This window comes from Manis pentadactyla, chromosome 2, assembly GCF_030020395.1.
Source record: "Manis pentadactyla isolate mManPen7 chromosome 2, mManPen7.hap1, whole genome shotgun sequence".
Lineage (NCBI taxonomy): Eukaryota > Metazoa > Chordata > Mammalia > Pholidota > Manidae > Manis > Manis pentadactyla.
In genome coordinates this window covers 161423405-161448540 of record NC_080020.1, presented here as the reverse complement: position 1 = coordinate 161448540, position 25136 = coordinate 161423405, and the positions used below count along the sequence as shown (strand labels likewise).

At 42.8% G+C, this 25136-nt stretch overlaps 1 protein-coding gene across 1 annotated transcript in view; it reads left to right on the top strand.

The window, feature by feature from the left end:
* Positions 1–23952, top strand: part of RPIA (ribose 5-phosphate isomerase A) — a 31359-nt gene extending 7407 nt beyond the window's left edge. The window contains exons 2-9 of the mRNA XM_036931082.2: positions 2643–2703; positions 4148–4203; positions 13189–13248; positions 15296–15360; positions 16320–16388; positions 17146–17287; positions 18802–18901; positions 23032–23952. Of these exons, the coding sequence (XP_036786977.2) occupies positions 2643–2703; positions 4148–4203; positions 13189–13248; positions 15296–15360; positions 16320–16388; positions 17146–17287; positions 18802–18901; positions 23032–23129 (651 nt within the window). The 3' untranslated portion in view covers positions 23130–23952. The remainder of the gene's footprint in view (positions 1–2642; positions 2704–4147; positions 4204–13188; positions 13249–15295; positions 15361–16319; positions 16389–17145; positions 17288–18801; positions 18902–23031) is intronic.
* The last annotated feature ends 1184 nt before the right edge of the window (positions 23953–25136 follow it).

The window sequence follows — 25136 nt, the reverse complement described above, 5'->3', positions numbered from 1 at the left end:
AGCAATGTGGAGCATCTTTTCATGTGTCTGTTGGCCATCTTAATTTCTTCTTTGGAGAACTGTCTGTTCAGCTCCTCTGCCCATTTTTTAATTGGATTGTTTGCTTTTTTTTGTTGAGGTACATGAGCTCTTTATATATTTTGGATGTCAACCCTTTATCGGATCTGTCATTTATGAATATATTCTCCCATACTGTAGGGTACCTTTTTGTTCTATTGATGGTGTCCTTTGCTGTACAGAAGCTTTTCAGCTTGATATAGTCCCACTTGTTCATTTTTGCTTTTGTTTCCTTTGCATGGGGAGATGTGTTCATGAAGAAGTCGCTCATGTTTATGTCCAAGATATTTTTGCCTATGTTTTTTTCTAAGAGTTTTATGGTTTCATGGCTCACATTCAGGTCTTTGATCCATTTCAAAATTACTTTTGTTTATGGGGTTAGACAATGATCCAGTTTCATTCTCTTACATGTAGCTGTCGAGTTTTGCCAACACCAGCTGTTGAAGAGGCTGTCATTTCCCCATTGTATGTCCATGGCTCCTTTATTGTATATTAATTGACCATATATGAATGGGTTAATGTCTGGAGTCTCTATTCTGTTCCACTCGTCTGTGGCTCTGTTCTTGTGCCAGTACCAAATTGTCTTGATTACTGTGGCTTTGTAGTAGAGCTTGAAGTTGCAGAGCAAGATCCCCCCACTTTATTCTTCCTTCTCAGGATTGCTTTGGCTATTCGGGGTCTTTGGTGGTTCCATATGAATTTTTGAATTATTTGTTCCAGTTCATTGAAGAATGCTGTTGGTAATTTGATAGGGATTGCATTGAATCTGTATATTGCTTTGGGCAGGATGGCCATTTTGACGATATTAATTCTTCCTAGCCAAGAGCATGGGATGAGTTTCTATTTGTTAGTGTCCTCTTTAATTTCTCTTAAGAATGTCTTATAGTTTTCAGGGTATAGGTCTTTCACTTCCTTGGTTAGGTTTATTCCTAGGTATTTTATTCTTTTTGATGCAATTGTGAATGGAATTGTTTTCCTGGTTTCTCTTTCTATTAGTTCATTGTTAGTGTATAGGAAAGCCTCAGATTTCTGTGTATTAATTTTGTATCCTGCAACTTTGCTGTATTCGATATCAGTTCTAGTAGTTTTTGAGTGGACTCTTTAGGGTTTTTTATGTACAATATCATGTCATCTGCAAATAGTGACAGTTTGACGACTTCTTTACCGATCTGGATTCCTTGTATTTCTTTTTTTGTCTAATTGCCATGGCTAGGACCTCTAGTACTATGTTAAATAACAGTGGGGGAAGTGGGCATCCCTGTCTTGTTCCCGATCTTAGAGGAAATGCTTTCAGCTTCTCGCTGTTCAGTATGATGTTGGCTGTGGGTTTTTCATATATGGCCTTTATTATGTTGAGGTCTTGCCCTGTATACCCATTTTGCTGAGAGTTTTTATCATGAATAGATGTTGAATCCATTTTCAGCGTCTATGGAGATGATCATGTGATTTTTGTCCTCCTTTTTGTTTATGTGGTGGATGATGTTGATGGATTTTCGAATGTTGTACCATCCTTGCATCCCTGAGATGAATTCCACTTGATCATGGTGTATGATCCACTTGATGTATTTCTGAATTCGGTTTGCTAATATTTTGTTGAGTATTTTTGCATCTATGTTCATCAGGGATATTGGTCTGTAATTTTCTTTTTTGGTGGGGTCTTTGCCTGGTTTTGGTATTAGGGTGATACTGACTTCATTGAATGAGTCTGGAAGTATTCCCTCTTCTTCTATTTTTTGGAAAACTTTAAGGAGAATGGGTATTATGTCTTCTCTGTATGTCTGATAAAACTCCGCAGTAAATCCATCTGGCCTGGGGGTTTTGCTCTTGGGTAGTTTTTTGATTACTGATTCAATTTCTTTGCTGGTAATTGGTCTGTTTAGATTTTCTGTTTCTTCCTTGGTCAGTCTTGAAAGTTTGTATTTTTCTAGGAAGTTGTTCATTTCTTCTAGGTTTTCCAGCTTGTTAGCATATAGTTTTTGTAGTATTCTCTAATAATTCTTTGTATTCCTGTGAGGTCCGTCGTGATTTTTCCTTTCTCATTTCTAATTCCATTGATGTGTGTAGATTCTCTTTTTCTTTTTATAAGTCTGGCTAGGGGTTTATCTATTTTGTTCATTTTCTCAAAGAACCAGCTTTTGGTTTCATTGATTTTTTTCTGTTGTTTTATTCTTCTCAATTTTATTTATTTCTTCTCTGATCTTTAGTATGTCCCTTCTGCTGACTTTAGGCCTCATTTGTTCTTCTTTTTCCAATTTCGATAATTGTGTCTTTAGACTATTCATTTGTGATTGTTCTTCCTTCTTTAAGTATGCCTGGATAGTTTATCCTTTAACAGGAGGAAATGGTGATGTCAGCATCAGGGATGAAAGGGAGAGGGCTCTGCTGTAAATTGCCACTAGGCACTAGGATAAAGTACAGCTTTGAGGTTCAGGGGTTCTGTTTCTATAAAATGGGCACAGTACCGACTTTGTAGCTATGTTGGTGAATTGCTGTTCATAATAATTTTATATCTGTAGGAAGTGAGCTGAAAAGGGAGTTAAATTGGATATTAATAAGTTTTGCTTTTTCCACCCCATTTTTGGCAGAATAATCAAGTCCTGGGAATTGGAAGTGGTTCTACAATTGTCCATGCTGTGCAGCGAATAGGTATGTTCCTAGGCTGTGTCCTGGATGTTTTGTGTGGGATGATGGAGGTGGGGAGGCGGAGGAGGGAGAGGAAGCAGGGGCACAGGTTTGGCACCTGCCCAGCTGAGCTCCAGCAGTGCACCTGCCTGAGGTTATTTGAGTTTCTGCTTCTGCTCTTCTCTGAGAGGTGTTCTTGGTCCTCTTCAGCCAACTTTGGAGTTTGTTTACAGCCAACCCTGGCTTTGTTTACTCTGCTTGGTTGGTGGGGAGGAGCTGATTAGGGTGAGGTCTCAACAGAATGTTAATCATCATGAGGGGTCCTGAGTGTGGCTGCATGGACCCAGAGGCCAGCCCTGAGAAGCCTGTGGGTTCCTCAGGCAAGCCAAGGCACACAGGTGGAGGTCAGAGCAGGTGCCCTGTCTATGACCTTGGAGTGGATGTGAGGGGCCTGCTGCTGTTGGTGGCTGGTTCCTGCAGCTGCTGACTTCATTCTGATTAGGGTGTTTTTGTGCTTAGGAAAGACTCAGGATCCTATTATCAGCATGGGAGGGCTGTTCAACAGGTTTAACTGCCCAGCTCTTGTTTGTGAGAACAAAGCCCAGAGGCTTGCCTGAAGGCTGATAGCTTCTAGGTGCCAGGGGCAGTGCTCAGGAGACTAAGTCCAGGAACGCTTTGTCTTAAGGACTGGTGTGGTGATGGCATGATGACTTCTGGAAGCCTTTTCATTGGCCTAACAAGGGCTTTAGTGTTGCACATCTGTCTGCCTTAGCACTGAGTGCGTAGAGGATTTGAGGGTCTAGGAATTGCTTGGGACTCCTAGTGGCATCTAAACCTCCCAAGGTCCAGACCCAGTGATTAAAAAGACTTGAAATTTTAAAAAGACTGTTAATTTCCTTACAACTTTTAAATTTTTTAATCAAGTTATCTGAAAAGGTATAACTCCAAAATGATTCAACTTTCTTTAATCACCTTCTGGGGCCTACAAGTGATTATATTTTTTACTAAATATAAAAAGTGAAGTTCCAGCTTTTCCCTGTAAAAGGCATCATAGGTCCCACATAGTTTAGACTGTGGGACCATACCACACATGAGCTGTGTAACAACCAGTTACTTTACATCTGTGTGCCTCAGTTACCATATCTGCCAAAGGAGGATGATAATTGTAACTTATGTAAGTTGGCATATACAAACTCCTTTGAGTATTGCCAGGCACTTAATAACAGCAAACACTGACTTGCTCCTTCTGTAGTTAGTACTTACCCCTCAGGCTTTCTAGTTTCCCTGTCTTGTGACGTGTGACTTACATTCAGCTAGCTTTCACCGAGGGTGGGGACACAGAATGAAGGGCAGCTGTCAGTGGGGGGCAGACCTTTCCTTTTCTGTTGGATCTGAGCAAGTGTATACACTACAAGAAAAATAAAGTGAGGAGAGTGAAAAACCACCAACACAGCTTTTGTCTCCACAGCTGAAAGAGTGAAACAAGAGAAGCTGAACCTCGTCTGTATTCCCACTTCCTTCCAGGTATGTCCTGCTTTCCATTCTGCACCTGGGCAGTTGCTGCTGAGTCTTGCAGGGCCCCCTGAGGACAAGGCTTTGGGTTGTGCCCTGGGGTTGATCTAGGTGAGGGAGCCAGGAGCAGGAGAGGAGTTCATTCACTGAGGGTCGCACCTCAGAAGTGTGGTTTTAGGCCTCATGGACTCACTAAGTGACCCTTTCAGTGTATCTTGTATTAGGCACAATGGAGTATGTGCAAGGGACCACATGCTCTCTCTCCTCCAGGAATATTACCTCCCTTTACAGATGAAAAACTGAGGCTAACGCACATTAAGTGAAATGTTAGTAATGCAAGTATATTATCTGAGTCCGCTGAGGCTAATGCTCTTTCACTGTAAAATAGTAGGGGCTGGTGGAGGAAGGCAGTGGAGCCAGTTAAATATGAGGAAGGACCAGGGGAGAGTAGTCTTTGGGGAGGGAACAGAGGAGAGGTGCTCGGAGCCATCCCATCTCCCATCTGGCCTTGTGGGACCAGGATTCATATGATCTCTCACTGGATTCTTCACAGTGATGCTGTGCACTGGGGTGAAGCTTGGAGCTGCAGGTGGTTGGTGCTCCTGTGGCTCTGTGGGTTTAGACAGCAGGGTCTTAGGAAACGTTCCCAATCCTGGAGGCTCAGCTGGTAGCCTGAAGGTAGCTCTGGCGAAGGGGGAGAGCACTGACGGGGCCGGGCGATTCCCCCAGAGTCAGGCGTGTGCCCCAGCCTGTCAGAGTAGGGTGTGGAGGGAGGGGTTCCAGGCAGACAGGATAGTCCATGCTGTCATATCTTCCGGGGACCTCTGGGGGACCCCAAACAGGGAGGGTAGGCAACCAGGGAACTGAAGACAATACCTGAACTCCAGGCTCGGAACTGAATAATTTTCCATTGCTTCTTTTGCCTTTGAAATACAGCTTCCCTGAGTTGGTGCTTTAAAGTCAGGGTGGTTGTGGTGGGCTTTCTTGGTTTTTTGAAAAGCTAAGCTTATAATTTTTCCAAGTGATTTGCTCATCTGTATGTTTCTTATTTTTCTTTCACAGATTTAGGATGCAATTTTAATCCACTAGCTTCCATTTTCAAACTCACTCAACAATTAAGGAGTGCAAATTTTGCATATAATCCACTTTTGATTAAGGTGTTATAAAGAAATCAAAGCAACTAATTATCCACAAAACATTTTTAACATTATTAACTGCCTGCTCATGGGATTCACAACATGTGCCACATTTTAAAAAATAAATGGTCCACCATGATTCTTACCCTTAATGATTGGTTTTTAAAAGGGTTTCACCATAAAACAGCTTTCTGGGAGCTTTAACTTCTAAAATAAGACAAAAGTGTTAACAGAAAATAAATGGTCTTTAGAAAATGTGATACCTTGGCTATAAACTCGGCTCTTTCTGCAGGTTAAAACTTTGCACGACAGAATTCAAGTCTAACTAAAAAGCTATGAGTCTGTTTCATAAATATTTTTTGAGCCCCTGCTGTGGGCGAGGCACTGTGCCAGGTTTTGCTGGGAACAGAAAATATGAATTAGATACATCTTCTGCCCTAGAAGAGCTTACAGTCCAAGAGGGAGAAAGAACAGAGTATAAATGCAGAACAAAGCACCTCACATGTTGCAACATGACTGCCACACTGGGCTCTTCATTTCAGAGGAGGGAGAGATTAGTTTCAACCAAATTCTTCTGCCACTCCCTCCCCGAGATCATCTAAATCATGTGGCTTCTTTAGATACTATGTGCATCACTGAAGGAGCCTGAAAAAAAAGTTTTGCTGCACAATTATCTCACTGAGACAGAATTTGACCTCAACATGTCAGTGCATTGGGATCTAACAGCCCACGAAGGCAATCTCCTTCAGTGATGACATCCCAGCACACTCCAATTTAGGGGCAAAACAGCACTGGCCATTGACAGAATGGTTTGTTTTATGTCTATCTTGGGAGAATATCTTATGCCACTTTTTTCTTGTTCTATGAAATTGTAATGTTTAACATGCTTTGCTAGTCTTTCATCTATGTTTTAAGCAAGGCATAAAATAACAACCTACTGAATTTTAATCTATATTCCAAAACCAGTCATTATCATGCTACCAAATATATAAGCAGTAATATCTGTTTTTAAAAATAGTTTTCTATAGAAAAGATTTTATTTCATAATTATTATTGGTTATATATTTTACTGTGATTATACAGACTTTTCATCTCAGTGTATTTGTGTAGTTTATTCACTATCAGACTTAATATGCAAAGTACTGTGAGCAATGAAAAAGGCAAATCATGGCAGAAGAAGCAGAGTTTAAAATAGAAAGTGTGTATGTTTCTTATTTAATAAATTATTTTATGTTGCTGTTTATTTTTAATTGAAGTTATACACACGTGGATCGAAGAATCAAATAATCCAAGTCTTTTTATTTAAAAAAACACCCCCAACACATTCTTCTTATCCTTTTCCCCTGACCACCAGCATTTCTTGCTATTTAGACAGACATACTTTTAAAAACTCTTAGCTGATTGGATATTTGCTACAGTATTTCAAAACTACATGCTTTTTTGCTATTAAAAAAAAATTTTTTTTTAACTTGAGTTGAATGGATGAATGGAAGATGAGCATTTGGTTATCTTTACTTCCCCTCCTTGCTCTACACACACCTTTCTCTCCTGGGCTCCCAATACAATAACATTTTGGTGAGGCCTTACTCAGTGTTTATAGACCTGTGATGTCCAAACTGTGGCTGAGCTGTGACGTGACCTGTGATTACTCCTCCTTATCTGTCCATTGTTTTGTTTTCCTGAAAGTTCAGTAAATGTTGCCTTTGTTTTTTCCATTTGCTTGGTTGTCTGCGCACTTTATCTAATTCAGCCCCAAACCCTTACCCAGGTGGGGCAGTCTCACTTCTTTCCAACCCATCGGTTTCCTGTTCTTGGCCAAGTCTCTGTGGGTCCTCAGGGTGCTAGTGCTATAGCAGCTGCACTTGGCTGATGTCTTTGGGTCCCCCTTCGTAGTCAGGAGGTTTCCTACTCTGCTGCCCCGTTTCCCTCCTCACTCTTCCCCACACCGTTTTGCTCTGTTTCCTTCGCTTTTGGTGAAGCACACCCCTTAGGTTAGCTACCCAAGTGTATAGGATGCAAGTTTGCTGACATGTCAGGCATCTGAAAATGTCTGTATTACAGCCTCTCTGAAGTCAGTTATTTTATGAGAGAATTCTGTGTCAAGTCATTTCTTAGGAATTTTGAAGTTATTTCTCTGTTGTTTTCTGGTTTTCAGCTCGCTGTTGAGCATGATGCTCTCATTATTGATCCTTTCTAGGAAGCCTATTTTGTCTCTAGTGTTCTGAAATTGCCCTGTGCTGTGCCTTGGTGTGGGCTTTTTGTCCACTCTGCTGCATATTTGCTGGAACATTGCATTCTGCAAATTCACACTCTTCAATTTTGGGTTTCTTCCCTGTTATCCCTTTGATTTTATTTCCTTTCTTTTGTCTGGACATTCTTTCTAGGACCCTTATTTATTTATATATTGATTTTTTATTAAGGTACCGTTGATATACAATCACATGAGCAACATTTTGTTTACTAGAGTCCCCCCATTATCAAGACCCACCACATACCCCATTACAGTCACTGTCCATCAACATAGTAAGATGCTGTAGAGTCACTACTTGTCTTCTCTGTGTTATACTTCCTTCCCTGTGTCCTCACTACATTATGTGTGCAAATCATAATGCCCCTTAATCCTCTTCTCCCTCCCTCCTTCCCTCCCCACCCTCCCCACCCTCTTCCATTTGGTAACCGCCACTCCATTCTTGGGTTCTGTGAGTCTGCTGCTGTTTTGTTCCTTCAGTTTTTGCTTTGTTGTTATACTCCATAAATGAGGGAAATCACTTGGTACTTGTCTTTCTCCACCTGGCTTATTTCACTGAGCATAATACCCTCTAGCTCCATCCATGTTGTTGCAAATGGTAGGATTTGTTTTCTTCTTATGGCTGAATAATATTTCATTATGTATATGTACCACATATTCTTTATCCATTCATCTACTGATGGACACTTAGGTTGCTTCCATATCTTGGCTATTATAAATAGTGCTGTGATAAACATAGGGGTGCATATGTCTTTTTGAATCTGGGATCCTCTATTCTTAGGGTAAATTCCTAGGAGTGGAATTCCTGGGTCAAGTGGTATTTCTATTTTGAGTTTGTTGAGGAACCTCCATACTGCTTTCTACAATGGTTGAACTAATTTACATTCACACCAGCAGTGTAGGAGGGTTTCCCTTTCTCCACATCCTCACCAGCATTTGTTGTTGTTTGTCTTTTCGATGCTGGCCATCCTAACTGGTGTGAGGTGATCTCATTGTGATTTTAATTTGCATTTCTCTGATGATTAGCAATGTGGAGCATCTTTTCATGTGCCTGTTGGCCATCTGAATTTCTTCTTTGGAGAACTGTCTGTTCAGATCCTCTACCCATTTTTTAATTGTATTATTTGCTTTTTTGGTTGTTGAGGCACGTGAGCTCTTTATATATTTTGGATGTTAACCCCTTATTGGATATGTCATTTATCAATATATTCTCCCATACTGTAGGATGCCTTTTTGTTCTATTGATGGTGGCCTTTGCTATACAGAAGCTTTTTAGTTTGATATAGTCCCACTTGTTCATTTTTGCTTTTGTTTCCCTTGCCTGGGGAGATATGTTCATGAAAAAGTTACTCATGTTTATATTCAAGAGATTTTTGCCTATGTTTTCCTCTAAGAGTTTTATGGTTTCATGACTTATATTCAGGTCTTTGATCCATTTCGAGTTTACCTTTGTGTATGGAGTTAGACAGTAATCCAATTTCATTCTCTTACATGTAGCTGTCTAGCTTTGCCAATATCAGTTGTTGAAGAAGCTGTCATTTCTCCATTATATATCCATGGCTCCTTTATTGTATATTAATTGACCATATTTGCTTGGGTTTATATCTGGACTCTCTAGTCTGTTCCATTTGTCTATGTGTCTGTTCTTGTGCTGGTACCAAATTGTCTTGCTTACTGTGGCTTTGTAGTAGATCTTGAAGTTGGGGAGCATAATCCCCCCTGCTTTATTCTTCTTTCTCAGGATTGCCTTAGCTATTCAGGGTCTTTTGTGGTTCCATATGAATTTTAGAACTATTTATTCCAGTTTGTTGAAGAATGCTGTTGGTACTTTGATAGAGATTGCATTGAATCTGTAGATTGCTTTAGGCAGGATGGCCATCTTGACAATATTAATTCTTCTTACCCAAAGCATGGGATGAATTTCCATTTACTAGTGTCCTCTTTTAATTTCTCTCATGAGTGTTTTATAGTTGTAAAGGTCTTTCACTTCCTTGGTTAAGTTTATTCCTAGGTACTTTATTCTTTTTGATGCAATTGTGAATGGAATTGTTTTCCTGATTTCTCTTTCTGTTAATTCATCATTAGTGTATAGGAAAGCAACAGATTTCCGTGTATTAATTTTGTATCCTGCAACTTTGCTGAATTCAGATATTAGTTCTAGTAGTTTTGGAGTGGATTCTTTAGGGTTTTTTATGTATAATATCATGTCATCTCTCTAGAACCTTTACTGTGTCCTTGCACTTGTGGCCTGTTTTACTCTCTGTCTTTTCACCTTTTTCTCTTCCTAGTCTTTCCACTGAGCTTATTTTGCTCTCATATGTTTAATTTCAAGTAATAATTCTTTTTTTGTTCTTTGAAAGTTTTTTTGTGTTCTTGTTTTATGGGTTCAATTTTTTCAATTTCTTATCTCCCTGAGGAAGTTAATGATAATTGTTCTAAGATCTTTTTTCTCCTTATATATCTGTGTTATTCCCACTTGTCCAATACCAAATGCAATGGTGTATTTTTTTCCTACATATATGTGTGTGTGTGTGTGTGTGTATAATAATATTATACGCAACTGTAATAGTAGTATAACGCATGCCATTTGGGTTCCCAGACCCAATTTCAATGTGTGTAAGTATGTGGGAGGGGGTCTTCCCACACATACTAACACCAAACAATTCTCTAACACTAGGAGGGTGCCTAAAAACTGCACTCTATTCAGATACTATTTGCTCAGAGACAATACCAGATTCCCCAGGTTTAAGGGCCCATCCTGCAAGACTGGGCTCCACCCACAATGCCAGACAGCTGTCGCAAGCCCCAGGTAGTTCCCTGGGCTTCTGACCTACCGGCTACAGATTGAAGGATCCCACAACCTTCCCCGTGGTTCGATTAATTTGCTAGAGCATCTCACAGAACTCAGGAAACCACTTAGTTTACCCGTTTAATAGAGGATACCGTAAAGGATTCAAGTTAACAGCCAGATGAACAGAGACACAGGGCAAGGTCCCAAATAAAGGAGCTTCTATCCTTGTGGAGCTTGGGGCCTGGCTTGGTGGCACATGGAGGCATCCTAGTAGCCCAAGCTTAAAAGCTCTCTGACAGAAACAGGACACAACCAAGCAGAGCAGAGAGTGATAAGCTCTTCTCAGGGGTTTTTGTGAGGCCTGCATAACGGTCATGATTGACTAAATCATTGGCCATTGGCTGATTCAACCTCCAGCCCCTGCCCTTGGTGGGGGTCCAAAAGTCTCTCATTAACATGACAAAACACTTAGTTCACCTTTAGGACTCTGCAGTGTGTTCAGCAACTTTCGATGAAGACCACATATACCTGAGAAATACATATTTGGTCCTCTGAATGACCAAGTATGTATTTCTTATGATTCATTTTATCACAATCTGTTTCCTCAAAGTTATTCTTTATTCTTTGTTGGAGATATAATTTACATACAGTAAAATTTACCCAATTTTGACACAGTCATGTAACAACCAACACAGCCAAAATATCGTTAACTTGCTTTGTTTTTTTAAAAATTATACTCCTGCATTTCTTATATGGCATTCCTTAGCTGTCTGCTTACTTGGAAGACAAGTGGCCTAAGAAGCTGATTGGAAACTAGCCCTCAGGATGAGTGTGGTCTTCACTCTAGGCTTGTCTGCCAAGCTCTTATCTTGGGAAACTCCTGATACCAGGTCTTCTGTCTTTGCTCTGAGGGGTCAGATTTCCCTGAGAAGACTACTCAGCGCCCTTTTTGGAGGAGTGTGCATGCCTCCCTGTGTCCTGGGAGCTGAGGAGCTGAAGAGGGCTAGGAAGGAGACATGTGTCATCATTCTGGATGTGAACTTGCTCTCAGTTCTCCCATTTTCGCTATAGTACCTGTTGCAGGTGGGAAAGTGTCTACAACATTTTGTAGTAGTTCTTTGGACTCTGGGCTTGATCTTATGACTTGTTTTGGCAATGGCATGGGACTAAGTAGCACACCAGCAGAGGCTTGAAAGGTACTGGGGCTTCATCCCTCTTGCTGCTGAAACCATTCTGCCACCAAGTGAACAAGCCCAGGCTGCTCTCCTGAGGATGAGAAGCTAAGCAGCTCCAGGCTTATGAGTGAAACCATTCTATACCAGCCAGCCCAGCCTAGAGGCATCCCAGTCAGTCTGCAGAATCATGATAATCAATAAATTCTAGGTCTCTGAGTTTTGGGGTAGTTGCTACACAGCAAAGGTACACTGGTAGAGTACCCCTGTCTTCTGTGCCTGCAGCCCTGTCCCAGTGCCTGCAGTTTGACCTACTCCAGAAGATAAATACACTGCTTTGGCAGTAGTGGAGAAAGATAATGAGGTATAACAGATTCTTAAATACTCTTTCATCCAGTCTTCCCTTTTTTACTGCCACCATCATGTCCACTTCCTGAAGTTCACAATGCCACCGAACTCTGAACCTTTTGGGAGGTTCTGTGCTGTTTATGTGGTTGCTTCTTGGCTCTCTCCAGTACTGACTTAAGATTTCTCTTTCTCATTTCTGCCATTTACCATTGTCCATTATCGTCCATCAGCTTTTAGAAGTTCATTGCTCTTTTCTCCTCTTTTTGGTTTGTTCCTTTATTGTAGTTTCAGGGAGGTTTTGTGAAAGAAGTGAGCTAAATATAGTTGTTGAAATTGCTATCTGCATTCGGAAGCTTGATCCTGTGTTTTTAAGATAGCAATCTCCTAACCCACAGGTGTTCATGGTGGCAACTAAGCACAACGTACTGGTCTAGAAAATGCTGGCCGATTCCAGTTGATTAGGTAGGGGAGTGATTCACATTTCACAGGACTCTTAAAAATTCACTCCTTCAGAGGTACTGTTTTGTTTTTTTGTCCCCTCAAACTCAAACTGCATGTTGTAAGCAATGACATGCACACAGATCTCTCCACTTGGACTTACTTGGGTGGTCAAACTCAAAGGTTCATGGTGCACTTATTATGGAATAACCAGCGAGGAATCCTGTGCAGGGGCATGAGGTGGTGGTAACCACTGCTCTCTCCTTTTGTCAGCTGGTTTGAATGGTTAACTATGAGGCATGCCTCTAAAGTAAATGATGCTACCTTTTCCCACAGACATCCTGAATCTTTCCTGGTCTGGTGCTCTCAATTTGCTAAACTCCTCACTTGCCCATTCTGGAAGTACTGCCTTCATATACTCTTTTGAGAGTAGAGGGTTTTTTTTGGCTTATTTTTATTCAATAATATATAGCCTGGAAATCACTGTGTATCAATTCAGACTAATCTTCCGCAATCTTTCTTCATACTGTTGGATTGTTTTTAAAACTTTTCTAATACTTGGTTCTTGTTTACAGAAGTTTTAAAAAAATATACTACATTACCAAAAGTTTTAGGGGTCTGGGTCACTGAAGAACTGTTCGCCTAACGCTGGAACAGTCTTCACTATGTGCTGTTTGCCTCCTTTCAGCCCCCAGTTTGAATTAACTTAGTTTTGCCATTCATGGTACCAGTTGGTGCACCAGATTGGATTTGGGAGTAGGGTTGCTTGGTCAGCACTTGGTGTCTGACACTTAAATTCAAAAGGATTCTGAGAATCCTTGCCACGTGCTCAGAGTTATGTGTGCCTTTTCCTGTCCTGCATAGGCCCGCCAGCTCATCCTGCAGTATGGCTTAACTCTCAGTGACCTGGACCGACACCCAGAGGTAAGAGAGTCAAGCTGCTCTGTGTGTCTCCTTTTTTACGCTGTCCCTTGTTATGGGCTCTGGATATCTTGTCGAGTCTAGGAGAAAGGTCAGTTAGTCATACTAGCTTTTCTCCTGGGACTTTTTAATATTAAACTTGGCTGAGGTCATGAGTGGAGAGGTTGTTAGTTTCCGGTATATTCCCTGTAGTTTAACCCTGAGTGCTCAGAGTGACTGTCGTGAAGGGGGATTGGACTGTCTCAGGGCTGGACCAAGGCTTCCTTGTACAGAAGTGTAAGATTGAGCTGGCCCGTGATGCTTATCACCAAGTGGAGATAAGAAGCAATAATGTGAGGCAGCCATGGATATTTGAAAACAGATTAACATGAAGTTTTATGGTAAAGAGGGTTAAACACACAGGCAATCCAGAGGGACTGAAGTTGACGAAGGTGAGCAGTGCTCATGGCTGGCATTTACTAGCCCTTACAGTATACCAGGTATTCTGCTAAATGGTGTGCCTGTGTTTAACTGTTTAATCTCCAGTCACCTTGAGCCCGGGTGCCATTATGTGTGAAAAAGGCATGGAGAGGGCAAACCATTTGCCTAAAGCCATGCTTTTTGAAGTAGCAGAGCCTGCATATGAATTTGGGTGCTTCTGGCACTAGAGCTGTGTCACTTAGAAGGATTTTGTGGGAAGAGGTAATGTTTGAGCATAGCTGTGAGGGCCACGTGGCAAGGGCAGGAGAGAGCATTCCAGAGGGGTGTAGATGGGAACCATGGGAGCAGTTCCAGGTGAGCATGTGGGCACATGTGGACAGTGCCCTGACTGGCTGGGCTGATGAGGACTGAGAGAATGGGATGCATTGGTGCACAGTGGGAAAGGGGGAGGGGGCAGGGCTGGACTGGAAGAGTGGAGTGGGGCTGCCGCAGCTCAGAAACCGGAGTGGGGAGTGGGACTTGATGGTGTTCCACTGACTTAGATCATCGTGGTACACGGGGCCTCCGAGGGGTTAGTAAAACCATGGGAAGGGCTTGTTGGGAGATTTCTGTGGGCAGAGCCAGGGCAGAGGTTGAATCAGCTATTCAGTGCTATGAGAAGAGCATTTTGGGCTGAAGGTGGGCGTGGAACCCACACAGAAGAGGTTGTAGCCGTCCAGGCCCCACAGAGCTGCATGGCACAGCCTGGCCCTGGGGTCAGTACGGGGGAGCAATGCTGGCCGCAGCTCAGACAAAGGATAAAACCTGAGAAAGTGGAAGTGACGGTGCTTCTCTGCAGCTCTGCAGCTTTCTACCGTTGCTGTGCCAAGCACCTGCTAAGTGCAGCTTGGACTGAATTTGCACCCTGAAGTTAGCTGTGCTGCTATTTCAAGAAGCTGTATTGAGGCTACCTCACAATTAAGAGTGCCAGGACTGATGAGAAGTAATATTTTGAAAGATGACAGATTTCCCCCTAGTTGCTCTTCCTACTCGTGGGGCAGCTTCCTCGCAGAGGGAGTGGGCAGGCCTAGGCAGGTGCTTTGCTGGGGCAAGAGTGGGGGTGGGGGAGGCTCAGGTAATTTCCTGTTCTGGATCATATAGAAGGTGTGCCAACTTTATAATTTCCTTGTGTCTTCTCTGTTCCTCAGAATTGCTTGTGTTTTTGCCACATGAGTACAGATACTTCTAAATCAGTGTTTCTCAGCCCGTTTTCTATTATTTCCTCACCCTCACTACACCCCAGTGAAATTTTCATACATGATATATTGTACATCTGTTTCTGTACTTTGGGGTGATGTCACCCATGCTGAGATTGTGTGGTCTCAGTAATTGCATCCTGTTCACAGAGAAGCCCATCACTAAGAACAGGGAGTGGGTAAAAGCTGGACCCAGGTGTGGTTCCTGGGCCCCATATTTGTTTCCTGGTGACCCTAGTAGAACAGCTTAACCTCTCAGAGGCTCCACGTCTTGGTTGGTTTCGTGGGAAGAACTGTATCTAACTAACAGGGCTGCTGGGGTCCTGCTGAACAATTGCATGTTCAAGCTTTGCCCTGAGCTCTTGGTGGGTTTGTTACCTTCTTTCCCCGCACAGATCGACCTTGCCATTGATGGTGCTGACGAAGTAGATGCTGATCTCAATCTCATCAAGGGCGGTGGGTGAGTGCTGTGGGGACTACATTGCTAGAGTGTCTGCCAGTTCATTCTTAGCAACGCAAAGTGGAATACAGAATAAACAAATTGCCACTGGGACATTCGGGAATTTGTCTCTACATTGTTGATAGCTTATGGCCACAGAGCCAGCTTGGTATTTCTGGTTGTGAGTAGCAATCTGGTGACTAGAACCTGGCTAGGTTATTTGGTCTGGGGGCCCCAGTGTGTGATCTTTGCTTTAAAGCTGCTCTTACCTCTGTGAGTAGTTAGTGGTGTATTTATTCATTCATCTGTTAAACATTTAGTGGGTGTTTCTGAAGTGTGATCTGGTGGACAGGGAACAGTGAATTGAAGAGTGAAGTCCTGTTCTGCTGGTTCTGTAATCAAAGTGCCTTTGGAATGACATAAAATTAGTTTAAAATCTGACTCTGCTCTCTCCACTTTATCTGCTTGATAGCAAATAGGGCAGGTTGTGCAAAGCTTGCACAAGTTATATGTTGCCATGCCCAGGTGACAGGGCTTCCTGTCACATGCACCTGAGATGGGACTGTGGCTTCACAACAACAGTGTATTTTGCAGAGTTTTGGAGGCTCTTGCCGTACAGATGGCTGCCTTCTCTCTGCATCCTCATGGGGGAGAGAAGTGAGCTCTCTGGTGTTTCTTCCTGTAAGGACATTCAGCTTAGACCAGGGCCTCCCCTCACGGCTTCATTTAATCATGATTACCTCGTGCGAGGCCTCCTCTTCTCACTGTATTCACACTGGGGGTTAGGGCTTCACCATGAATTTTGTGGGGGAACACAGTTCAGCCCATTGCACAGCATGAGGGAGTTGGTGATGTTTCTTTAAGAGTTAAAAACTATATTTCTCTTAAGTGCCAGAATTAAGTGGATTTGGGTTTTCTGAATCTGGCCTTAGTTACTAAACTGGGTTTGTGTCTTGCCGCTCTGTTCTTCCCATTCGCAGAGGCTGCCTGACCCAGGAGAAAATTGTAGCTGGCTATGCCAGTCGCTTCATCGTGATCGCTGATTTCAGGTACAGTGTTCAGTGTTCTGGGCTGTTCACTGAGGAGGTAGATTAGACCCAAGGCCTCACCCCTTTTTATAGAGGAGGAAGTAGAGAAATGGAAGGACTCTGACTCTGAGCCTGAGGGCTAGGACTTGGCCAGTGTCAGGGACGACTGTCTTGCTTTTGTGCTGAAGGCAGGAGTTGCTGTTGCCCGTGTCCATTGAAAGAAGGAGGGAACGCGCTTGCTAACAGGGCACGTCTTCATATATCAGCCACTCCGTTGGTCCCCGCAGGAGCCTCAGAGGAAGCAGGCCAAGCCAGGCCCACAGCCATGACTCAGCACACCTGCTTCCCCAGGGCCACGTGGGACTTGTGTTGTGCACAGCCTTTGACCAGGCCCTGGGGTTCTCCAAGGAGTCTGCTGGAAAGCAGTTGCCCTGAGCATACTGATTTTTTAAAAAATGTATTTACTTATGAAATACAGCTGTAGGATAACATAAATAATAAAGACCTGTATAACCACAAGCCAGTCATATTCAGTTTTAACATTTTTGTCATCTTTACTTCAAATATCTCTTTTCTTAGCTAGTAAAGCAGCCAGTATGTATGAAGCCCTGTGTGACTGTCTCTGCTCCCTTCCCCTGCCCTCGTACCATATACTCAGCCCTGTCCCTGAATTTGGTGTTTGGCTACTGTACCATTGAGCTAACTTACATGAGGGAGTTGGGGGTGTTTCTTTAAGAGTTAAAAACTATATTGTACTTTTTTGGCTCTTTCTTTCCAGGAAAGATTCAAAGAACCTCGGGGATCAGTGGCACAAGGGAATCCCGATTGAGGTCATCCCGATGGCCTATGTCCCAGTGAGCCGAGCTGTGACCCAGAGGTTTGGGGGCGAGATTGAGCTCCGAATGGCTGTCAACAAGGCCGTGAGTGGCCAAGGAGGCTTCGAGGGCAGCTAGGCCCCTGGTGTGGTGTCCCCCTTCCTGCTCCAGTTGTGGTCTCTGCACCTAGACTGGGCAATTGTCTTTTATTTGCTTATTTTTATTCAGTGTGTTGGTTTGTTTTTTGGGCACTGGCTTTCGTAGTTACTCTACTACGACTCATGTTGAATGCAGTGCACATCCTCTGGCAAATGGAGGAGTCATTCTTTTTCTCTGTCCCTTGGGATCTGATGCTCATCAGGTGGTCTGACCTTTGTACCAGAGGCCTAGACCACCCAGATTAACAGCTGCTAAAAATGGGCTTTGGGAAGTCCCCCTGGAGCAGAAAGATTTTCAGGTTTCATGATGTACTTTTCTTCTTTCCTCCTTTCTCATTCTGTGGTGAAATGTGACAGTTCTTGGGGGATGTGAACCCCTCCCCAGTAACACTTCAGATACTTAGTCCAAATGTTTATCTTCAGCTTGTGAAGTGGGTTGCACAGAACTTTGTTCCTCTTATACTTAAACAAGCAAAACTAGTAATAGACGTATTTATATGTTATATATATGTAGTTATAGACATAACTACTATTTAAAAAATTTGGAAGATACAGAAAAGAAAGCAAATTATCTGTAATTCTACCTGATGAATTATTTTGATGTGTTATCTTCCTGGTGTTTTTGTGACTTTTTAAAAATCATAGTCCTAATCATAGTGGTTTTACAGAGCTCTGACTCTGGCTACCTTTGTAACTCCAGGAGGAAGGTGCTGGGGGCTCTCTCTCATAGCTGGAGTTCTTCCAGACAAGAGCCCAGCTTCCTCTTCCTCCCTTTGTGGAGCTCTCTGCTGAACTCCCACCCCTTCTCTGGTCTGCAGGGGAGCCCTGGTTCCCTTGCCTTTTTGACTGTAGCATTCTGCCAACATTTGTGGCATCCTAAATGCTTTTGTCCAGAGCTGTTGAGGAATTCTGGATTAATTAGCTAAAACTACCCCCTGCCTGTTTGCGCTGAGAACCCATCTCTGCTCCCTAATTTTTTGATGGGAGGTGGTGGTGAAATAATGTCATATTTTGTATTACTGGGTACCTACCATGCTGCAGCCATGAGAGGGTTGTTCCACATTGGTAGTCAGGTCTGTTGCTGTAGTTTTGGACCCTAGCTAAGAATTGTTGAGCCCTCCCTATGCTAAATGCTTACCTATATGTTATACCTAAGTTGCCTTGGAAGTATGTATCATTCATCATCCCTTTTTTGCTGAGGAAGCTGAGGCTCACGGGGTTAATGGCTCTCCTGAGATCTATATCTACATGGCTTCAGGACTCAGATTCTAACTCCAGAGCTGCACATTCCTGCTTCATAGCACTGCCTTCTAGAAAGTACGAGGCGGGAGATCTGGTTGGATCAGGTTAATTAAGATATTTGTCTTTAGTTACTACCTGCCTCTTTTCCTCTTCCTTTTCCTCCCTTTTTCTGCCTACCTCTGCCTACGTCCTCTGTAAATATGGAAAATTATCTTCTAGGGTCCTGTCGTGACGGATAATGGGAATTTTATCTTAGACTGGAAGTTTGACCGGGTGCACAAATGGAGTGAAGTGAACACAGCTATCAAAATGATCCCAGGTAATGTGAGTGGTGGTCACGGAACATAGAGCCTTCCCCTCCAGGGGATTGACTGCAGTCTTTTTGATTCTGTGGGGTCTTGTCTTAAGCAGTGGGGAAAATTGACTTCCTTCTCATGCTCATTAGATAAATATCACAGGCAGGCTGTGCCACGTGTTGCAGGGAGTGCTCCCATCTGTGGAACAGGGAATCTGTCTCAAGGAAAGTTGAAAACCTGGGGGAGCTGTTCCTGCAAATCAGATGAAATGTGTTAAATTCCACTAGAGGAATACCAAGAGTCCAGAGAGCACATAGGCTGCTTCTTTTGGTGAGTGTGGGGAAGTCCGTGGAGGAAAGGTGGCTTTTGGTCTATGCCTTACCATAGGGTAATCTAGGTACTGTGCTAAGTGTTTAAAAATGTCTCATTTGATTACCCAATTTTATGAGATACAGAGGAGGACACACATCAAGAGAAATTAAATGATTTGCCTGAGGACTGCAGTGCCAAGATGGGAGCCCTGGGTTGTCTGCCTCTAGATCCTGAGCTTTTAGTCCCACCTTGCTTTGGTGCTGGGTCAAGGACCAGTTGTGTGACATGAACCCTGGGAGTGGTAAAGAGCCTCTAATGAAGCTTGGACCAGGGCTCTGGGGCCCTGGGTGAAGGCTGGGTGGGCAGTGTAGAGGTGAGTCACGAGTCCAGGCCCCAGAGGTGGTATCAAGGGCTTATATGAGGGGATTAAAAGGAGGAGGCAGTTGTGAGAGGTATCAGTCTTAACAATACTGAGAGACTGAAATTCTAATTGGGGATACTCCATGACATGGAATATTCTTGGGCCAGAACTGGCTAATGGGGCAGGTAAGGTCAATTTAGTAGATTTTAGTGGCTAAGGGTGGATTCTGGAGCAGACTGCCTGGGTGGGAATCCTAACCCAGCCTTGTCCTATCAGTGTGACCTTCACACACTTCACAATACTAGTATCCACCTCATAGGGTTGTTGGGAGGATTAAATTAGTTTAAATGGAGCCCATCACACAAGGGAGTGTTTGTTGGATGAATAAATCCCTAGGAAGAAAGGATACTATCTTCACCATTAATTAAACATACTAGCTTCTAAGTTTTCCGTGCTATTGGGAATGAAAGTGGTGTGAATATATGCCTTGCAATAAAGAGCTAGCTTACTATGGTCTGTTGACCATCTTTTATTAAGTAAAAAAGGATGAGTTAAATTTTGCTTATTCCCTCACTTAGGGATCTCTTTTTAGTGGAAGAACTAAAGAGCCAAGAGGGCAGGAAGAAGAGAGGATGCAGAGGTCACTGTTAGTAAAAAAACTTGCCCCTGATGATGCAGACAAACCCAAGGGACCACATAGGGAGCAGCTTACCCGTGTCAGCCCTGTTCCTCTGTAGGTGGATTTCTCGAAGTGCCCACTAGGTGGCTCTGTAACCCCGCTCATATCTTGGTTTACAGAGATACCGAGATGTCTGTCCTCTGTGAGGAAATTTCTCCCATACTTTGCTCTCCACCTCAGTAAATAGAAGCTGCATCCTAGAGAAGTTTAGTTTTATTAGGAAGTTAAAGTGAAGAAAATTAAAAAAGAGAGGCTAGTATTAAATCATTTAGCATAGTGCCAACAAGGATCATCATGTGGTTTGCTCTTTTCTTTTTCTCTCTTGTCTCTTCCCGATTTGATCCATGATAATACTTGGTGCTGGACCAAGGTCAAGGGAGGAGAAGCAGGGCAAGTTTCATTTGCGCTGTCGCCCTGCCCTTGTCCCATGTATATTCTTATATGTGAGTACACTTAGAGGGCAGCTGAACAGGCATGTGGCTGGTCAATCCCTTGGATGTCCATTGGGCTACATCCAGAGCAGAAAGGCTCTGTAGATGGGTCAGAGCCAGTGCGGTTCTGTCCCTCATGTTCTCATGAGCCTCTTTCCCCTTTCCATGTTTGGGGGGCAGGGTGGGTCAGTCACTTCCTGGATCTCAGTGACCTGAGGAGAGGTTGCTCTAAGACCAGACCTTAGACTGCTGCCATTCATCTCTGCTTTTTCTTTGAAGCCTTTTCTGAACCTGGTTTGACTTTCTCTTGGATCAGCTGGAAGCTGGCACCTCGTATTACAGAATTTGTGAAAACGATGGGTCTTGAGTGGCCTCTATGCTTGTCTTAGGGTGGCTCCGGTTGTGCAGTGTGCTGGGACCTTTCTGTTTCAGCAGATCTTTCCTCTACTGAAGGCTGTTCATTGCTGAGAGATGATTTTATTTGTTTATGTGTTGGGGGTTGCCTTTGGAAGTTTTAGTTTTATTTATCTTTAATTTATGTTCGCAATTACACGAGTAAACAATGAAAAGTCTCTTCCCTTCACTCCAGTACCTTTTCCCCTGTCTGTAGGCAGCTGATGTTACCAAAATTGTGTGTCCTTCTTGACTTGGTCTTCATAAATGCAGGTCACCCTCTTCCCCTTTCCACACAAGTGACAGCACACTAGATACTGGATGTTTTGCTGTGTACTTTTTCTCACTACATAATGGTTCCCAGAAAAGCTTCCTCATTCTTCCTTTTAAAACAACTGCGTGGCTTTCCATTTTATGGCTATTGTTTATTTTGTTTATTTCTCTGCTAGTGGAAACTTGTTTCCAGTAGTTTGTTAAAAGGGAATTACTAGATCAGCAATGCATGTATCTGACTTTGCTAGATGTTGCTAAATTGTTTCCCGTGGATTGTGTCAGTTCACCCTCTACTAGCAATGTGTGCATGTGCATTTTCCCTGCACACCGGGGCCATCAGACTTGTTTCTGATAGTTAAGAGGATTCTCTCATTGTGGTATGTGTATGTACAGTTGACCCTTGAACAACCTAGGACTTAGGGTTGCTGATTCCCGTGTAGTTAGAATCCATGTATAACTTTTGTCTCCCCAGAAATTAATGACTAATAGCCCACTATTGCCTGGAGTCCTTACCAATAACATAAACAGTTGATGAACATGTATTTTGTATTCTCACAATAAAGCAAGCTAGAAAAAAATGTTTTTTTCAGATTGTCACAAATGTCCACAAATTTTCCAATGTATTTGTTGCAAAATTTCTGTATGTAAGTGGACCCACAAAGTTCAGACCCATATTGTTCAAGGTCAACTGTATATGTAAATATTTTTGGTAAAGGTTGCTTACAGTTACAGTTAATTTTCAGTGTTGAACAGTATTCCATAGTATATATGTGTGTGAAAAAAAATGTATGTATAATCTATGCTTGATGGGCATTTGGGTGTTTCCAGTTCTTGGCTGTTAGGAAAAATGCCTCTTTGAACATTCTTACACATGTCTTTTGATGACCATATGTGTGCCTAATTGCTGGATCAGTAGGTCTGAATATGTTCAGCTCTAGGAGATGTACTAACAAATGTTTTCTAAGGTAGTTTTGCCCATTTACTCCCACCATCAACATGTGGGAGTGTCTGCATCCTAGTCAAATTTCATTACATTCATTCTGGTGAATGAGGACTGGTATCTTATAGTCTTAATTGGCATTCCCTTTTGATTAATTAGTTTGTGCATCATTTTTTGTGTTTATAGCCATTTTATATAGCCTCTTTTGTGAAGTACCTCTTTAAATCTTTTGTCTGTTTTTCTACTGAGTTGTCTGGTTGATTTGGGGAGTTGTTTATGTATTTTGATGTGGGTCTTTTGTTGGGTGTATGTACTGCAAATGTCTTGAACTCTATGGATGAAACTTCTCAGGCTGATAGTGTGATTGAATGTAACTGGAGTGGGGGTTGGAGGAGTCATGGAAAGCCTCTCTGAAATGACACCTTGTCATCTGATATCTGAAGGACAGAGAAGAACCAGTCCCTTGAGGCACTCAAAGATGACTAGCCCCGCAAAGGGAAGAGCATGAGCAAAGTCCCTGAGGCAGGGAAAAGCTCGGCACATTGGGGTATAGCAAGATAGCCAAGATGGCAGGGGAGAAAGGGATTGCAAGAAGAAATAAAATCCAGCAGAATTTCTTTTGTTATGTGAGGGAAAATCTTTGGATCTGTCATTTGTCCAGTGCTGCCACTGGTAGTTGCTCCTACTGACCCTGCTGTCCTTGACTCTCTTCTTGGCCTTGGGAAGCTGACAGTTAACGCTTCTTTCTGCCCTTTGTCCTGCAGGTGTGGTGGACACAGGTCTCTTCATCGACATGGCTGAGAGAGTCTACTTTGGGATGCAGGACGGCTCAGTGAACATGAGGGAGAAGGCTTTCTGTTGACCCTGTGGAGGGGCGTGTGGGGACGCCGAGTCCCCAGCCCTCAGCTGGGTGGATGTGCCTCTCCACGAGCCTTTGCCTTAACATACCTGTGCCAGACGGGAAGCTGGCAGGATGAGGGGCTGGGGGTAGTAGCTCCAGTCTTTTGAAGTATTGTTTCTAAGTATCTTTTTAAAAAGAGAAATATAAACATATATATTTTTACTATTATAAATACTCAGTTTTTTTTTATAAGTAGAACTTGATTTCATGTTTTATATGAAAATTATTTACCAAAAAAAGGGAGGGGACTGTCTTTTAAACTTTTAACTTGAGCCTGCTGGTTAAGCTTCTGAATATTGGGTTTGCCAAGAAATGTAAATAAAAACTTTTCTTTTAACTGGTGAAATGAAGAGTCCAGCCAGCAGCGATTCGCTGATGCCTTACTGGGAGCATTCGAGTTTACTCTTCCACTGCTGTTCTGTTTTTAGTTTTTGTTGCCATCACAACACAATACCTAGTTACATATTTTATGATGAGGTTTACAAAAGGCTGGTGAGTGTAATAGTTGTGGTGTTAGTGCCTCAGAGTGCAAACTATCAGGGAGAAGATGCAGTGGTTCTTCTGCTGAGATCAGAAGGGCTTCATCGGGATCGCTGCTGCTGGAGGCAATTGGCCAGAAACACTTGCCAGTACTGCCAGAGCACTGCTGTGAAATGTGAACTACCCTGAAGTGACTGTTGTGTTGTTGTTAATGTTTTCCTTTGTTATTACTTGCATGGTTTGGTAGCAGAAGTTGTCACCTCCTTATATTGTTTGAGGATTGAAATAAAAGAGTATGGTGCCACTTTGCTTCTTTGTCTTTACTTTAGAGTTTACAGTGGTTTTGCAGTATAGGAATTGATTTTGTTCATGCAGTTTATATAAGATCTGTGATAAGGGGTGGAATTCACTCAAGAAATCTTGAGTCCAAAAATAAGTAAATATTTCCTTTATTTCTAAGAGAACTTGACAACAGTTGTATTCTGTAGACTTTTGTCAAACAAGACATTAATTTTCTTTGTAAATGGAGGATAACACAGTTGAATAAAATCATGAGTTAGCCCCAAGTTTTATATTGGCCAAACCTTTAGTCGTGGAAGCTGACCATGAATCCTATGCATAACCGGAATTCCCTCTTTATTCTCTGCACTCTGTAATATTCAGACTGTGTGCCTGTGGGTAAAATTGCAGTATTTCCAGACTCTCTCGCCTGCCTTAGTGCATCTCTGTATCAGTAGGTGATTACATGGGGAGTGTGGGTATATTTGGACTGGAGAGGTTGGTTGGGGTCCCTTTTTAGCAGCTGGGTTGTAAGAGACATGGGTAGCAGAAGTGGACGACTGCTTGTAAGCAGTAAATGGGTTACTCCAACTTTATTTCTCTCTGATTTCGGTTTCAAAGGTAATTTGTCCTGGGCTGAGAACATAGTCCCGCCCCACTCTCCCTCCCCCCACCGGAGTTACAGTGCCTAAGGAGCAGCAGGCTGTCCAGAAGGCCTGGGTTGGGTAAGGGAAGGCCACAATCAGCTCAGTGCTAATTCTAGGTGAGACTCAGGAGTCCATCCTGTTGGGCGTTTATACCGAGAGCCCTACTCTCCCCCGTGCTGACTGCACAGTACTTGGAACAGGCATTTCCCTAGGCTTGCCCTCTTTTTTGAAGCTTGGGTTATAACTACCATACTTGATGGCATCTAAATTCCTGCTAAAGCAAGTTGCAGAAAAACAAGTAGTCAAGACTGGTATTACGGAGGCCTGCTTTTCCTTGCTGAATACCTTATTTGCCCTCAAGGTGCTCTTTAAGAACAGTTGCCTCATACTTTGTTAGGAAACCTATTGTTAGGAGTACTTTCTTTTTCTTCAAGACTATTTTGGTCTGGATGATAGGTAATTTTTGCCTAAAATGGACACTAGATCTTAGCTGAAAAAACCTGATAGAACTGATTTTTGAAACAATCCTTGAAAGCTCTTGTGGCATGGACTAAATTCTGGG